At 35.8% G+C, this 18,143-nt stretch overlaps 1 protein-coding gene across 6 annotated transcripts; it reads right to left on the minus strand.

Moving 5' to 3' along the window:
- Positions 1 to 414: 414 nt before the first annotated feature.
- LOC107606552 (uncharacterized) lies at positions 415 to 14,288 on the minus strand. Of its 6 annotated transcripts, none has more exons than XM_088492602.1 (9): positions 14,087 to 14,288; positions 13,397 to 13,591; positions 12,984 to 13,168; positions 12,321 to 12,480; positions 11,794 to 11,890; positions 11,264 to 11,433; positions 10,588 to 10,754; positions 10,145 to 10,330; positions 415 to 1,068 (listed from the first exon to the last, which is right to left on the minus strand). In XM_088492602.1, coding segments are annotated over exons 2-9 (981 nt in total). In that variant the 5' UTR covers positions 13,398 to 13,591; positions 14,087 to 14,288; the 3' UTR covers positions 415 to 1,053. The 6 variants fall into 6 exon arrangements, with proteins under 6 accessions (XP_088348728.1, XP_088348725.1, XP_088348727.1 ...); XM_088492599.1 differs by lacking the exon at positions 415 to 1,068 and adding an exon at positions 1,127 to 3,299; XM_088492601.1 differs by lacking the exon at positions 415 to 1,068 and adding an exon at positions 3,368 to 6,265.
- Between the last annotated feature and the right edge of the window lie 3,855 nt (positions 14,289 to 18,143).

Genomic DNA, 18,143 nt, shown 5'->3' on the forward strand with positions numbered 1-18,143 from the left:
TAATGGCTACATCCTGTCCTCTCTGTGAAAATGGTCCAATGCGCTGTCACTGCATGGCTAATCATCTGAAGGTTCTCGATCATACTGGAATAGGATTTACTATCCTTTTGCGTCTGTCACTACGCCCAGCACTTGCGAGTTTGAAGCTCGTCACAACCATCCCTTCCAAGATCCTACTCGGAATACCACAGACAAGGTTTAGACTTTCCGGATCTCGAGAATGGCCGTCCATGGATTCTAACTTATACCACGAAGACTCTGATTAAGGAATCCAAGAGATACTCATTCAATCTAAGGTAGAACGGAAGTGGTTGTCAGGCACGCGTTCATGGGTTGGGAATGATGATGACTGTCACGATCATCACATTCATGTTGAAGTTTGAATGAATATCTTAGAATTGGAATAAGCTTGAATTGAATAGAAAACAGTAGTAGTTTGCATTAATTCTCAAGGAACAGCAGAGCTCCACACCTTAATCTATGGTGTGTAGAAACTCTACCATTGAAAATACATAAGAACAAGGTCTAGGCATGGCCGAGAGGCCAGCCTCCATAAAGATCTAAGATAGCATAAAACTAATCAAAGATGTCTAATACAATAGTAAAAAAGTTCTATTTATATCAGACTAGTTACTAGGATTACAGAAATAAGTAAATGATGTAGAAATCCACTTCAGGGGCCCACTTGGTGTGTGCTTGGGCTGAGCTTAAGCTTTACACGTACAGAGGTCTTTCTTGGAGTTAAACACCAGTTTGTAACGTGTTTCTGGCGTTTAACTCTGCTTTGCAACCTGTTTCTGGCGTTTAACTCCAGAATTGGGCAGAGAGCTGGCGTTGAACGCCAGTTTGCGTCATCTAAACTCGGGCAAAGTATGGACTATTATATATTGCTGGAAAGCCCTGAATGTCTACTTTCCAACGCAATTGAGAGCGCGCCATTTGGAGTTCTGTAGCTCCAGAAAATCCACTTCGAGTGCAGGGAGGTCAGAATCCAACAGCATCTGCAGTCCTTTGTCAGCCTCTGAATCTGATTTTTGCTCAGGTCCCTCAATTTCAGCCAGAAAATACCTGAAATCACAGAAAAACACACAAACTCATAGTAAAGTCCAGAAATGTGATTTTTAATTAAAAACTAATAAAAAATATAATAAAAACTAACTAGATTATACTAAAAACATACTAAAAACAATGCCAAAAAGCGTATAAATTATCCGCTAATCAACAATCCATATAGAAAACCCCAAAACAACCATCCCAATTCTAGCTATTATCCACCCAATAACCCAACCACTAACCAAAATAACTATCATCCACCCTCAACATCTCATAACCAACCACAAATACCACAAGATGCTCAAAGGATCTCCAACTTGGAGATACTGATGGAAAAGATGATGAAGCATCAGGAGATGACCAGCAAGAATCATGAAGCCTCAATGAGAAATTTAGAAAGGCAAATTGGACAATTGTCCAAGCAAGCAGTGATTGAAAGACCAACAAGCTCACTCCCAAGTGATACCATTCCAAATCCTAAAGAAGAATGCAAAGCCATCCAATTAAGGAGTGGAAGAACTTTGGTGAATGACAAAGAAGACAATAAGAAGCCTATGGAGAATGGTAAGAAGCCAGCTGAGAAAGATGAGGCCAACAACAAGGAAGAAATGACAGTAAGCAAGCAAGCTCAAGAGAAGGTTAAAGAGAAGGATGACCAGCCACAAGATTCAAGGAAAGGGAAGCAAGTAATAGAGGAACCATCTCAAGGGCAGAGCAAGTGGTGAAGACTTTCACACCTCCTTTCTCATATCCTCAAAGGTTCAACAAGGAAACCAAGGATCAACACTTCCCCAAATTCCTTGAAGTCTTCAAGAAGTTGGAGATTAATATCCCACTGGCTGAAGCATTAGAGCAGATGCCTCTATATACAAAATTCTTGAAAGAGCTTATCAATAAGAAGAAAAGCTAGCATGAGAAGGAGACCATTATGCTCACTGAAGAATGCAGTTCAGTAATTCAAAGGGATATTCCACCAAAGCTCAAAGATCCAGGAAGTTTTGTCATATCATGCACCATAGGTAAAATGACATTGGAGAAAGCCCTCTGTGATTTGGGAGCTAGTATCAACTTGATGCCTCTCTCAATGATGAAAAATCTTGCCATAGAAGAAATTAAACCCACCAGAATATCACTTGTAATGGCCGATAGATCAATTAAGATACCCAATGGAGTTGTGGAAAATCTACTAGTGAAGGTTGGGAATTTCATTTTCCTTGCCAATTTTGTGATTTTGGACACAGAAGAGGAGGGAAACAACCTAATCATCTTGGGAAGACCCTTCTTGGCCACCGCAAGGGCCATTATTGATGTAGAAAAGGGAGAAATGATCTTCAGGGTACACAATAAGCAAATGATCATCAATGTTTTCAAAGCAATGCAACACCCCCCTGAGCAAGAAAACTACATGAGAGTGGACATGATAGAAAGTTTGGTGGAAGACATGCTGGAAGCCAATTGTCATGAGCAATAAGATGAAGAAGAGGAAGGAGATCAAGAGACAATGGAAGAACAAATAGCTGAAATTTCCATTGAGAAAAAGGTGGAACAAGACAAGACAGAAGAGATGTCAAAACAAGAGTTGAAGCTTCTACCTACTCATCTTAAATATGCATTCCTTGGCACAACAGATAGCTTTCCAGTGACCATGAACTCTTCCCTGACTAAAGAAGAAGAAGAAAAACTCCTTAGTGTACTAAAAGCTCACAAAGATGCATTAGGATGGACCATTGATGACTTGAAAGGCATTAGCCCTGCAGTATGCATGCACAAGATTCTTTTAGAAGACAATTCCAAACCAGTAGTTCAACCTCAGAGGAGGCTAAACCCCACAATGAAGAAAGTTGTTCAGAAAGAAGTAATGAAGTTATGGAATGCAGGGATCATCTATCCTATCTCTGACAGCTCATGGATAAGCCCAGTTCAAGTGGTACCAAAGAAGGGTGGGATGACAGTCATTGTTAATGAGAAAAATGAGCTCATTCCCACAAGAACTGTGACAGGGTGGAGGATGTGTATTGATTACAGGAGGCTGAATGATGCCACACGTAAAGATCACTTTCCACTCCCCTTCATTGACCAAATGCTTGAGAGGCTAGCCGGCCATGCATATTACTGCTTCCTTGATGGGTATTCTGGCTATAATCAAATAGTGGTTGACCCCATGGATCAAGAGAAGACATCTTTCACCTGCCCTTTTGGAGTCTTCGCATACAGAATGATGCCATTTGGATTGTGTAATGCCCCAGCTACATTTCAAAAATGCATGCTATCAATCTTCTCAGATATGGTAGAAAAGTTTATTGAAGTTTTCATGGATGATTTTTCTGTTTTTGGTGATACTTTCAATGCTTGCTTGCATCATCTTACCCTAGTCTTGAAATGGTGCCAAGAAACCAATTTGGTTTTAAATTAGGAAAAATGTCATTTTATGGTACCCGAAGGAATTGTTCTTGGTCACAAAGTTTCAAGAAAAGGGATAGAAGTTGACAAGGCAAAGGTAGAAATCATAGAAAAACTTCTTTCACCAACTAATGTGAAAGTCGTTAGAAGTTCTTAGGACATGCTGGATTTTATAGAAGATTTATTAAGGATTTCTCAAAAATAGCCAAACCACTTAGCAATCTGTTGGTGGTTGACAATCCTTTTATTTTTGATGAAAGCTGTCAGCATGCCTTTGAAACTTTGAAAACTAAACTCACAACTGCACCAATCATCACACCCCCAGATTGGGGATTACCCTTTGAACTCATGTGTGATACAAGTGACATTGCAATTGGTGCTGTGTTGGGACAAAGGAAGGGAAATTTACACCATGTCATCTATTATGCAAGCAAAGTATTGAATGAAGCTCAAAAAAATTACACCACAACAGAGAAGGAATTATTGGCTGTGGTTTATGCATTTGATAAGTTTACATCATACTTGATTGGATCCAAGATTGTAGTTTATACTGACCATGCCGCCCTTAAGTATTTGATGTCAAAACAGCATGCCAAACCGAGACTTATCAGATGGATATTGTTTCTACAAGAGTTTGACATTGAAATAAAGGACAGGAAGGGTAGTGAGAACCAAGTTGCTGATCATCTATCAAGATTGCCACAAGAAACAATTCAAGAAGCCTCACATCCAGTGAATGAAAGCCTTCCAGATGAACATCTCTTACAGATCCAACAAGCCCCTTGGTTTGCAGACATTGCAAACTATAAGGTTGGAAGAAAGATTCCCAAGGAATTCACCAAGCAACAAGTGAAGAAGTTACTCAATGAAACAAAAAAATTCCTATGGGATGAACCATTCTTATTCAGGAGGTGTTCAGATGGAATGATTAGAAAATGTGTTCCTGAGAGTGAGATAAGAAACATATTGTTGCACTGTCATGGCTCAGCTTATGGTGGGCACTTTAGGCCCGAAAGAACAGTAGCCAAGATACTTTAAAGTGGATTTTATTGGCCTACCATATTCAAGGATGCTAGAGAGTTTGTTCACCAGTGTAATGAATGCCAAAGAGCTGGAGGATTAACAAAAAGGAATGAGATGCCACAGAACTACATCCTGGAGGTAGAACTATTTGATCTATGGGGCATTGATTTCATGGGCCCTTTTCCTCCTTCATATTCTTTCAAATACATACTTGTAGTAGTGGAGTATGTCTGAAAGTGGGTGGAAGCTATAGCCACAACCACATGTTATGCACAAATTGTCCTTCAATTCTTGAAGAAGCATATTTTCACTAGATATGGAGTGCCTAAGGGACTTGTTAGTGATGGCGGCAGTCATTTCTGCAACAAACAGATGGAGAAACTACTTCACAAATATGGGGTGATGCATAAAGTAGCCACACCATATCACCCACAGACCAATGGCCAAGCAGAGCTTGCAAATAGGGAGTTGAAGAGGATTTTGGAGAAGACTGTGGGAGCCACCAGAAAATATTGGGCCAGAAAGCTAGAAGATGCACTCTGACATACAGGACAGCATTCAAAACTCCTATTGGAAAGTCTCCCTTTCAGCTGTTATATGGCAAGTCTTGTCACCTCCCTGTAGAGCTTGAACATAAAGTTTTCTGGGCTACTAAACTCCTCAACCTGGATTCTCAAACAGCAGGGGAGAAGAGGCTACTACAACTAAATGAGTTGGATGAGTTTAGACTAGAAGCCTATGAAAATGCTAAGATATACAAAAAAAAGCTAAGAGGTGGCATGACAAAAAGATCTCAAAGAAAGAGTTCAAACCAGGACAGCAAGTACTCTTATATAACTCCAGGGTTAAAGTTTTCCCTGGCAAGCTCAAATCCAAATGGATTGGTCCCTACTTGGTGACAAAGGTTCTCCCTTATGGAAGCCTTGAATTGCTAGATGAAGCAACAAAGATCCATTTCACAGCAAACGGTCATAGGGTAAAGATTACTTAGGAGGCCAATGGGACAAAGAAAAGGAGGTTCAGAACCTGAGCTGAGCAAGAATGAAAGATGTCAAGCTAGTGACAATAAAAGAGCACTTGTTAGGAGGCAACCCAACCAGAGGTAGTTTTCTTTTCTTAACTATTTCAATAAAACGGTTGAGTAGTTTTATCTGTATTGCAAGGAGCTAAGTTTGGTGTTGCACACCAAAACAATCTAAGGGAGAATGAAGGAAGCTAAGTTTGGTGTTCCACCAAAAATCTCATTTAAAAATGCATTTTCACCTTCTGCATAAGTAGTTACTAGCTCCAAGCAATCAGAAAATTACTTAACCACTGTCTGTTTTCTAGTTTTTAGTTTTATGACCTTCAGCAAAGGCACAAGGTTTCATATATATGTGGAAGACTTGTTGCATAAGGAGCATTGGCAAGGAACTAAGTTTGGTGTTCACACACCAAAAATAAGTTCAAAAGCCTACAAGCAAATCTTGCATACTAACCAGCTGCCTAAGGACTTGAGAAACAAGCAACTTCTAAAGATTATGCAGGAAAACATTCAATCTGTGAAAGAGGTCTGCATCATCATCCAAAGGAGGAACAACAGAGAGAAATAATGATGACAGAAGAAAAAGCTGAGAGACATTCCCAACAGGTTGTATTGATACTTAATCCTTGTTGTTGTGAAGTATTTTGACTTGGGATTTCTATGTCTTGCTGAATTGTTCAATTAGGTATAAGTGAAGATGTTTGCCAAAAATGCTAGCCTGCATTGTGCTTGTCATAACTCATCTGCTAAATTCTGTTTTATTCCCTGCTGCATGAATAAAAGAAAAATGTTTGAAATAGAGAGTGATTGTCCAATGTTGTGGAAATTAGAATGAGAATTCAGTGGTGGTACTTGTTTGATTTAATGGTTAGCTCAAATAACAAAAGCTACATAATAAAATGCCCTTTGTAGTGTGAACTAAGTTGCTATCATAAAGCCTTTCATCAATGAATATCCCTTGAGAATGAAGTAAAATAAGAAAGAAAAGAAAAAGAAAAGCCAAGAATTGGTAAAGAAACAAACAATAAGGCTAGACACCAATAGCTTGGACCTTAGGACATATGCCTGTGGTGTTTTTGTACTAGGATATGCTTGGACAAGTAGGTTCTAAGGAGTATTTTAAAACTTGGCCACTTGGATTAACTAATCTGGGATTGCCAATCGAAAGTCCACTATCAAGAGTAACCTAGTTACAAAGCATTTAGTAATCCAAAGAGATGCTGGGCATCAATGTTCCTAGGAAGAAATTGTGAGCCAAGTGTCTGTGGTGAAGAAGTGTTGAGCAAAAATTGAGCCAAAAGGCTGCTGCAACACTTGCCACCAAGCTTTCATTAATAAATAAGCTTCCTAAGAAAAAGAAAGAAAAAGCTAGCAAGGGATCAATTAAAAAGCAAGGCAATATAGCAGCAACTCTAGTGAACCATCAAAGGGACATTTCATATCAGATAGCTATGAATAATTGAGCTACATTTGTCTGCATAAAACCCCATGAACCAAGTTGAATTATCTGCTAAATAAGGACATGCATGCTTCTCTGTTTCATTTCATTTCTTCTTATGTTTAGTGCTTGCTTGGGGACAAGCAAGGTTTAAGTTTGGTGTTGTGATGACAGATCATCTTATGCTAGCTTTTCAAGCATTTTTCACTTGTTTCATTAGGTTTTATGCACTTTCTTGCATTATAACTAAGTGATTTGGAGTGGATTTGCATGGTTATGTCAATTCAATCAACCATCATTTATTTGACACAAAATCATAAGGTTTAAGCTAGAATTAGTTGGTTTTTGAATGATTTAGAGATCTTGTGAATTTGGTGATGCTTTGGTTGGTTGTTTTGAATACTTGCAGGTGAAGAAATGATGAAAAAAAAAGGAAAGAGGAACCTTAGAACACGCTTTGGACCTTAGGCCACGCTTTGAAAAGCGTGACCCAAGACATTAAAGCATTGTGCATCAAAAGGGGGCAAGGGCCAGCGCTCGAATAATGAGGGCAGCGCTCTCTCATTGAGCGCTAGAGGAAGAAGAACCAAAGCAAAGGCAAGGGCGCTACGTTGATTTTCCAAACAGAGCGCTACAAGGAGGCACTCAAGCATGTAGCGCCACATTAAGTGTTTTAACTTTATCGTGGCCTCAACAAAATAAAAGCAAGGCGCGACACTAGCAAGTGAAACCATCAAGGTTCGAAATGGGAACCAAGAAAAGCGCGCACAAGGCATAGAAAGGGCACTACATTAATTCAATTAACTGAGGGCTACTTTGCTACAAGAAAATTGGCTCAAAAGGAAGCCACCAGGGCTCGAAGATGGAGACCATACAAGGCACAATGTAGCGCTACGTTATGTGCAATTCACTGAGTGCTACAATTGAAGCTTGGCACGAGCCCAGACATAAGGCAAGAGAGGGCAACGTTTTCTTTCTTGACTGAGCGCTCCACTGGAGCCAGCACTTGGGGCCAATTTCAATCAAAAGCCAATTTGGATCCACTTCTTCACCAATTTGAAAAGCCCACTCCAAGTTCTGAAAATCAAAAATAGAAAGTGTATAAATAGGAGTTAGTTTGATTTATAGAGGACCTTTACCTTGACTTTTGAATCTTTTAGCACTTTTACTCTTTCTTGGAGCTGAATTTTAGTTTTCATTAGAATTTTCATTTGAAATTTGGGAATTGGGATTGAGATCTGAGTTTTCTTTCATTTTGTTCTTACTTCTACAACTTCCATCTTCTGTTTTGAATTTTGGATTGAGATTGAAGGAATTCTGTTTCAATTCTTGATCTGAAATTCATCTTTGTTCTTCTTCTACATAATTCTAAGAATTGAGGAATTGGATCTGAATTTCATTGCTGTTTCATTTACATTTCTTCTGCATTTTATTTTCTGTTTGATCAAGGAAGTGATTGAGATCTAGATCTGCTTTCTAGTCTCATTGCTCTTCTTAGATCTTCAATTTCTCTTTGAGAATTTCGTAATTGAGCTCAGCTTCTTTTTGTTTTGCTTCTTCAAGTAATTTTCCATTTCTGTTTGATACTAAACTGAACTTCTTTACTTCACAGCTTTCTGATTTACTTTGGCTTGCATTTTTCTTGTTTAATTTTGAATCCCAGCTCCCAAATTCCTTTAATCTTCAAGCAATTTAAGTTTTCCAGCAATTTAGATTCAGTAATTTACATTTCTAACACTTTAAGCTTCAGCCATTTACATTTCTTGCAATCTAAGTTTCAGTCATTTACATTACTTGCACTTTAAGATTCAGCTCTTTTATTTCTTTTGCACTTTACTTTTCTGTCAATTTCCCTTCTCCCTTTTATTTTCATGCAATTTAGCTTCTGTTGATCACAATTCACCCAAATTCTCACTTGTTTGCTTAACTAAATTCACCACCTAACTAAAATTGCTCAATCCTTCAATCCCTGTGGGATCGACCTCACTCTTGTGAGTTATTACTACTTGATGCGACCCGGTACACTTGCCGGTGTGTTTTATGTTGGAATCTGATTTCCACTCATCACCGCCTCCATTTTAGACCCACTAACGTCGTGAGTACTGCTCCACTTTTCTTCACTTTCTTTGCATTGCATTCACAAATAGAAAATAAAAAAAGCTTTTCATGTGATTGAAGTGGCTGATTATTCCGACGGCGGTGGAAGGATGTTGCAAAAGCTTTTTATTGGTTTATTTGAATTTGGTACCATAAAAATTTGACCCCCCTTACAGTGATGAAGGAATAGGAAATTAGGTTTCTGAAAAACGGCGTCGTTTTTCTTGTGCCACGTGTAAATTAAATTTGCCACGTCATTTTTCTAGTGACGGAAATGGATGGAAGAGCCAATTTGAGTTACGCATTAAAATTTTAGGGTACAATTTGGGTCAATTAAAAATTTGAGAATTAAATTGAATCTGGGTCAAATTTCAGAGATTATTTTGAATTTTAACTCGGTTTCGTAGCACTGAAAGTCGAAGAAGCATGAGAGAGAAGGTACCACTGTCAGGTGTCAACTAAATTTGCCACGTCATTTTTCTGGTGACGGAAATGGACAGAAGAGCCAATTTGAGGTACGCATTAAAATTTTAGGATACAATTTGGGTCAATTAAAAATTTGAGGATTAAATTGAATTGGGATCAAATTTCAGAGATTATTTTGAATATTAACTCAGTTTCGTAGCACCGAAAGTCAAAGAAGCATGAGAGAGAGGAGGTAAAAGCAGCTTCTCAGTGTAGTAAAGCAAGAACGGAAATGATCACTTTCACAGCTCCTAATTTGGGCATTTTGCAACATTCTTTTCCAAGTAGTTTCTTTCCACATCAAATTATAATTCGAAGAGAGATCAAGTGATTGTAATTTGGAAAGGTGTGATATTTGGGAAGGAATTTCACCTATGAATTCACAATTAGATAAATTCAAGTGTGTGAGACTCACAAGCTTACTAAACTGAGATGACAATGGAGAAAAATGGAAAGAATTGAAAGCAAGGTTGAGTGTTTGGAGATGAGTAAGATGAAAAAGAGTGCTATTGGGAAAAAGAAGAACAATAAAACTGCATTTTGGAAAAAGCAAATCAAAGAAGACAGCTATAATATAGCAAATTACATTTTGATGTGTATCAGAAGTACTCAAGGCATGATAAACACTGCAAAATGTGTCATACCTGATCAAAGGAATAATCCTTGCTAAATTCAATTAGATGAAGCATCTGTAGAGCGTTTGAACTAACTATTTCAATAGGGAGTTCGTTCAATAAATGATGCAGAACAACTGAAACACATGAAACACTCCCAAAATCCTGTTGATTCTTCATCAATCCCAGCTCTGCAAGAACTTCACTGACTTGTCCCTTTGGCAAAGTAAAGATATATTTAGATCACCATAAAACACAGGTTGAAGAAGGGGAAAAAAAAAGCAGGGCAAACAATCAGCAATTTTTTTTATTTTCCATTATAATAATGAGAAGAACCCTAATAATGTTTAATTTTATTAGCATAGGTAATTTCGGTTTCAAGAAGTTCCAACCAGCATAACCATTATGGGACCGTGATCACATATAATATTGTAGAAAATAAGTACACTAATGGAAAGAAACTACATACATACCTGAGATAACCCATTAAATATATACTTCATAATATACTCAATGGTTGGTTCCATTAGACTAACTTGCAATCTTTTGTTGTGTTTAACATTTCCATGAGTGCTTTCATTTGCTGATAAAATTTTCATCAAAATGACTCTGATGTCATTCATAAATGTTATAAGATAACCTGTCCCAGTTGGAGAAATAAAGAATTAAGTTTTTGAAGATAATCACAAGAAAAAATTATATAACATCAATCAGATGCATTATAGATTAAACAGCAAAATAAGTAAACAAAATGATCCATGCATCCCACTGAGAATCCCACTGAGAACAAGGTATAAGACAGAAAATAAATCTCAAGAAACCAACCAGATAGAGCATAGAATACAAACAACAGTACAGATTGTAAAGTAGAAATTGGTGCACAGCAGTAGAGGAATAATTTGTTAACTTACTCTAGAAATAACTATGAAAATAATGTTTTTACCACCAAACTGTTCACATTCTCTACAACATTTTGAATGTGCAAATTACAGAAGAATACAAGAACTTTAAAAACAAAACCATTGGTATACTAGAAGCAATAAGCAAAAGGTGTTTGACACTGAGGTTTTGGGGGTCATAGGTTGCCAGGGTAACAGTGTATATGATATACGTAAAAATATGCACCAGCAAACATATTAATCAAAATACCTATATCATGTGAAATAAGCTTCTGAGCACAGTGAGCCATATAAAAACGACAATATGCAGATGCTACAGGATCCCCCAATCCTCTTATCATCATTACCAAGCGCCAAAGACTGTCTTCAGGTTGGTCAAGCAGAAATTGCCAGCAAGGCAATATTGCCAACTCTAGGTAACTAAAGTAAAATTCCCAAAACACGGTAAGCACTCAACAAAATTGAGGAGGAAACTTTAAGCCAAAATGTTGAATACAGAAATTTATTAATGCAAAGAAATAGTGCATAGAAAGAGAATAAGGTTTCTACACAAGAAAAAGAAAACATGTAGGTCCTATAAGATAAACTGAAAAAGAAGCATGACTACTTTTTTTTTTTGAAACTGGCTTTGATTTAGCTTCCAAGTGTGATGATGAAGACATTAGAATGAATAGATGGAATAAAACATTCAGAAACATACATCAACAAGACCTACAAAAAAAATTTCACGAAAAGAAACATAGAATACATTAAATACAGAGAAAAGGATAAGGACTTTACATGCGTGAAAGAAGCTCTTGCACAACACCAATTTTGTTGAACCAGTTGTTGCAAGTTTCTTTAGCATCACTACAAATATCGCTTGCCTTAAAGTTTTCTGCACCGTCAGTCAACAGATTTGGATAAACGATAGGATGCCAATACAAGTTTTGAAGCAACTATCAATTATCAAACACCATCAAGCTTATATGATGTATAAATTAGCTACAACAAGAAAATAATTTTAACATTTGGAGACTTCTGAGGGAAGTTACTGTAACAACCCATTTATCAAGTTATCGATAATACATGGAGAAGTTTTGGCAAACAATTTTTATATAGGGGTTTCTCCTATAAGCAACAATCTTGTAGCAACAATTTTTATTTGCCTTCATTGTGGTTCACCATAAGCTACCCATTTGACGGGTACAAAAGAGGGACAGATTCCAGATTGAAGATTCTCAACCACTATTGATATTGGAAATGCCTAAGGAAACACTCTGGGTAAAACTAATTGTGTGAGAGATAGATTCAAATTAAGAAGAGACCTGCTAAGTTGCAGAGTAAGGCTCCATCTTCAGTAAACTCGGCTTTCCGCTTTATGCGTTGCCAAACCAATTCGCCAAGCATGTCCATGATATCTGTGACAAGGACAAAAAGTGTAGGATAAAACTCAGAAACGGACGTATCCATCAGAAGCTTAACTGCCTGCAAACAGAACAATCAGTTTCAACTTTCAAGTTCATATAAACAACCCATATCAAGATAAGAAATAAAGAAAAATATTATTTCATCCCAAAATAAGAAATTATTTCAAATCCCTTCTTCCCCCAGCGGTCCCTTCTCACCCAAGCAAACTTACTATTATACATGATTTGGATTTTAGTTAGGTAGCTTATCTCTGTCTGAGCCTCTTCTATTTATTTAACATATGGTTCAACAAAATTAAACAAGAATTTCCTTCTTATAACAACAAACAACAACAACAAAGCCTTGTCCCACTAGGTGGGGTCGGCTAAGAATTTCCTTCTTATATGTAAACAAAATACTACTAGGTCTATAAAGGAAAAAATAAAACATAAAAACAGTAAGTATATGAATTTTTGAAAAAATCCTCTATGCAATGCACAAACCCAAAAACAAGCATTGAAGGTAATTTTTATACATTCTATAATAACAACCCAGAAACTGTTAAATGTATCAACATCTACCTTTATAGATAACTTTAAGGATGTTACACGATCTTCAGCTAGCCAAGAACGGTTAATTTCATCTTTGAGCTCATGTAACCGAGACACATACTCTTGCCAAGTAATCACCTTGACACCCTCATCAGCAAATTTTTGTGGATCGTCCAGTTCCTCCAAATGCATAATTGTTGAAGATTTCTCATGCACTGAAAATCATGACATCACATAAATAAATAGAGACAAATACAATTTTTTTTAAAATAAATAAGTAAATAAAAGAAGGATAAACAATGTAATAGATATGGGCATGCATTTTGCATTTCTCATTCGAAGATCAGGCATCTGTGATTAAAATAGAAATAATTAGCCATTATGATTAACTAAAAAAAATAAAGGGTTACAGAACAAAAAGGAAACCATTTTGAAAAGCTTACTGAAGACATTGAAACCATTTTGGTGACAGGAAACCTCTGCATTAGTAATCTCCTGAAAGAGGTCCACTCCTTGGTTGGATGATGATCCACCGCATTGCTGAGGTTGTCAGGATCAGGAGATTCGACCTTTGCCTCGTTATCAGTTCCTCTCAGTGGATCAAAGAAATCACTGTTACCACTTTCCACAACATCACCCTAAAAACAAGAAGTCAAGAACATCAACACAACAACTAAGTACCGAGACCAATGCAAGTAACGGAAATTCCAAACATAATAAAAAAAATCGAATCAACCTGAAAATCATAACATAGACAACTACTACTCAGAAATAAAAATTCACTAAGCATTTCAACAAATATTAACAAGTCCTCAAATGAAGTTACTTAACCAAATCCTCCCTGCATTTTGCTGTGTAGTTAAACATAACAAAAATCTCTATCTATAGAACACTTTCTCTCGCCAGATTTTGTTATGAAACTCACTACGATCATATCACTAAGCTCAACAACATTGAAATCATTAACCTACACTAAACAGAAGCTAACAGAAAATAACTAGCTTAAACAGAAATACTAAGACATAATAATTTGCTTACGACTAAACAAAATCAAATCTATCAGCGTGATTCGTGGTATATCCGAAACAGTGAAGTGCTAGTGAAAGATCAAAAGAGAGAGAGAATAATTGAACCTGAGGGAGTGGCGGAGAGGGTGCAGCTGAAAGAGGGTGAGCATCGGCGCGTAGGCGAGGTAGAGCGTGAGATTCACGCATCGGTGTAGTTGCGGGGCCTGAATTCCATCGAACGAAGAAACAAGAACTGAGCTGAGAGGTTTCACAGCGAAGACTGAAGTCGCCACCAAATATCGGCACTTTCTTTCCAGCGTTTCTTCCACAGTTGGTTAAGTCTTTTTCTTATTGTTATTCAAAAATATTATTTTTTTTTATGACTGGAAATAACATAAAAAAAGACCTAAGAAAAAGAGTAGAATTCTTCTCTAATAATAATGTCTAAACTATTACGGGGTAGCAACCGTTCCAAGTATACCTGCTTATTAAAAGCAGCAGTTTTCACCATTAAATCAGCCATTCTGTTTGCTGTGCGCTGAATGAGTACTACCGTAATTGTCAAATTACGCTGGAGCATCTCTTTGATTTTGTCAAGTAAATCATAGTCAGTCCTAATCATGCTGGTTGTGTCTCGTGAAATAAAAAGAAACGCATCAAGATTATCAGTTTCACATATGACCTCTTTGCACTCGCAATCCCAAGCCATAACAAGTCCTCTCCAAATAGCATGAAACTCACAACAGAGAACACTAGAAAGAGGCATACTGGCAGAACAACCTTTTATCCGAATTCCCATGTTGTCTCTAATAATACACCCAAAACTAGCTAATTGCTCATTTTCAAAAATGTTTGCATCACAGTTCACTTTACAGACATTTATCGGAGGTGATTCCCAGTTACATTGCAAAGAGGAATGAGTAATATAGTTACATTGCAAAGAGGAAGGAGTAATATGTTTTTGGGTGGTAATGACATTGGAGAAATCTCGAGTAGCATGTTTAGCCAAGTAAACAATTTTCTCCCTATTCCATGGATCATCTTGATGGAAGATGTCATTGTTCCTGTCCCTCCAAATCCACCAAAAGGCCGCTGCAAAGAGGAACTCATTTTTTTTTAGGTTAGAACGAATCCAAGACACAAAATCCAAACCAAAATCCACAGCGGTCATTTCCAAGTTTAAGCTAATCCAAATCTGACGAGTTTTTTGGCAAGTCCTAAAGCAATGGTTAATATCCTCTAGAGCAAGATAACATCTCTGACAAAAATCAGAAGTAGCAAGACCTCTTTGAAACCGGTAGCTAGCTGTGGGAACTTCGTTATTGAGGCAAAGTCAGAGCAGACACTTTATCTTCTCTGGTATTCTCAAGCGCCAAAGCCAAAGCTAATTTTCATTATCATTCCAGCCAAATTTCTTCTTCAATAGCCATTCATACCAACCCGCTTTTAGTCGAGTAGGTGAGAGTATTTGAGTTTATCCAAAACCAACCTGTTTTATCTCCTGCTTGCTTGATAGGATCAAAGAGCATCAAATCAAGTTTAATTTCTTTCGGAATCATTGTGCAAAGAATATCCCACCACCAATGTCCATGGTGCCAGACATCTTCTAGTTTCAAGAGAGAATCAGAAATGTGTACAAAAGGAGCCAAAGGAACTAGCGTTCCAGATGGTCGCTAAGCATGATACCAAAAGGATTGAGACATCCTGTCTATACACCATTCAAAACCATCACAAAGATTTTCTATTATCTTATAAATTGCTCGCCACGTGCTTGAAACATTATTAGAAAAATTGGGTGAAAAACAAGAACCCCCAGATAAATATTTTGCCAACATAATCCTTACCAAAAGCTTGTCTTTATTATCCAGTAATTGCCAAACAAGCTTTCCTAATAAAGCAAAATTCACACATTGAGTATCTCTAATTCCCAAACCTTCATATTTTCTTGGAGTGACAACTTTGTTCCACTTGACCAAGCTTAAGCAACACTCCCCCACCTTTCCCTTCCACAAGAATTGTCTAAGTACAGAATCAATCTTTTGACAAATTGAAGTAGGAAAAAGTGTCACTTGCATCTGGTAAATAGGAAGAGAAGAAGCAATAGATTTAATTAAGCAAAGCCTGCCTGCTCTGTTTAGGAGTCGACCTTTCCAACTAGCCAGCCTATTCTTGATCTTCTCTAAAGAGTGCGAAAAAACAGACCTAGCAACTCGAGGATGATTAAGGTTCATCCCCAAGTATTTACCTAGGTCACTGGTAAAAGGAATATGAGAAACACCAGACAACATTTCCTTCATTCTATTAGAGATTTTTCTAGAACAAATATTATTTATTTATGGATATTTTTTTTTGTGATTCATTTACTTATGAATATTAGTAACTAAAATTAGTCACTATTAATTATTTATTATTATTAATAAATAATTAATATGCAATAACAATAACAATACAACATGTTTATCAATTTTTAATAATGATAATAATAATAGATAATAAAATTAATTTGGATTAGTACAAAAATTAATAATCTTCACTATTTTTTTAGAATGCTCAAGTTTTGGACTGGATCAAAAAAGGTTACTCGCTATTATAATAGAGTATCTTATCCCTTTTTTTGTGTTATCTTATTGTAATTTATAAGCTCAGAACAATGGTCGAATTTTTGAGAATCATCAAGAAGGCCCAATGTTTGTTTCCATGGAAGTTTTTGTTTCGCAAAGGAATATCCGATGGCAATAGATTTTGTGAACAAGCGTTTAGGCTGGGTTTGTTTACGAGAACTGCACAGGACAAGACAATGAGAATAGAATAAGATACTAATAGACAAAGATACAAAATTTTGTGTTTTATATTCTGTTTGGTGATAAATTAGAATAAATTATGAAAATTCAATTTATTCTAATTTTTTTCATTCAAAAAATTTGAGATGAAAAATATAATAACAAAAAATATAATTATAAAAAATTAACAAAAGTAATAAAAAGAAAAAATAAAAAATAAGTTGTGTCTTTTGTTAGTGTCTCAAGGCACAAGATATACTAATTCAGTGTCTCTGAACACATTATTTCTATTTATGTCTCTTTTATCAAACATGATTTTGTGTCTCTATATCCTTGTCTCAGTGTCTTATCTCGTGAATAAATGCAATCTTATAGAATTGCTTTAGAGTTTTGTTAGAGGATGGGACTAAGGATTCTTATGTTGTTGCATTTATTATAACGATCTTTTACATTTGATAGACTAAAACTAGACTGTGGTTTTAAAGTATGTGTTCAGAGAAGATAACAACTACACAGATAGAATAGGCAATTTAAGACACTCTCATGGCGCTTATTTTGTTTTGTACCAGTCTCGTATTAGTGAAATTTCTATTTTATTTTCAGCTGATATAAAAAAAGTTTATTTTTTAAAAACAATTGTGTTTAGTTTCGTTTTTTTAGCACAAATCCTGTTGAATATAAAAAAAAATAAAATTTAGTATTAATAATTAATTGAAGTTTATTGTACATATTAATGTTCTCTCATATACAAAAGATCCATTATATCAGATGAAATTAATATAAAATTAATCATAATTTAATAACTAAAAATTGTATATAAGCCATTTTAATAACATAATAGTAAAGAATTTAATTTTCTATTATAACTATTTTAAAATTAATTTTCACATAAAAAAATATAATTTAAGTTTCAAAAATGTATTCTCCATTTTTCAAAATAATCATTTTAAAAAGTCCAGATGAAAATAAAAATCTAAAAGTTAAGAGCTAATTTTGCAAAAGTAAATACTATATTTAGTTTCTAATCACTTAAAAATTAGACCATTCATCTCTTATTAATAAAAAAGAACAAATTATTTTTTCTTGTTCGATTAATTAGTCTTTTTATAAGTTTTTTTTTGGAATAATAAATGATAATTATTGGTGTATAATGTTAAAATTGTGAGTTAATTTATCTATGTTTTATGTAAAGAATCACTCAAATCAAGATTCAATTCAACTCAAAATTTGATTTGAATTTGAGACATATTTTGTCAAATTTAAATTTATCATTTTTATCTGATATTATTTTTGGATTGAATTCAGGTTATACTTAAGATGATCTAATTCGATTCAAACTTGTTTATAATTAAAATAAATATTTTAGAATGAAATTAGTAATAAAATATCATATTTTTATACTT

The sequence above is a fragment of the Arachis ipaensis genome, chromosome B7 (assembly GCF_059453495.1).
Source record: "Arachis ipaensis isolate K30076 ecotype BB chromosome B7, ASM5945349v1, whole genome shotgun sequence".
Classification (NCBI taxonomy): Eukaryota; Viridiplantae; Streptophyta; class Magnoliopsida; order Fabales; family Fabaceae; genus Arachis; species Arachis ipaensis.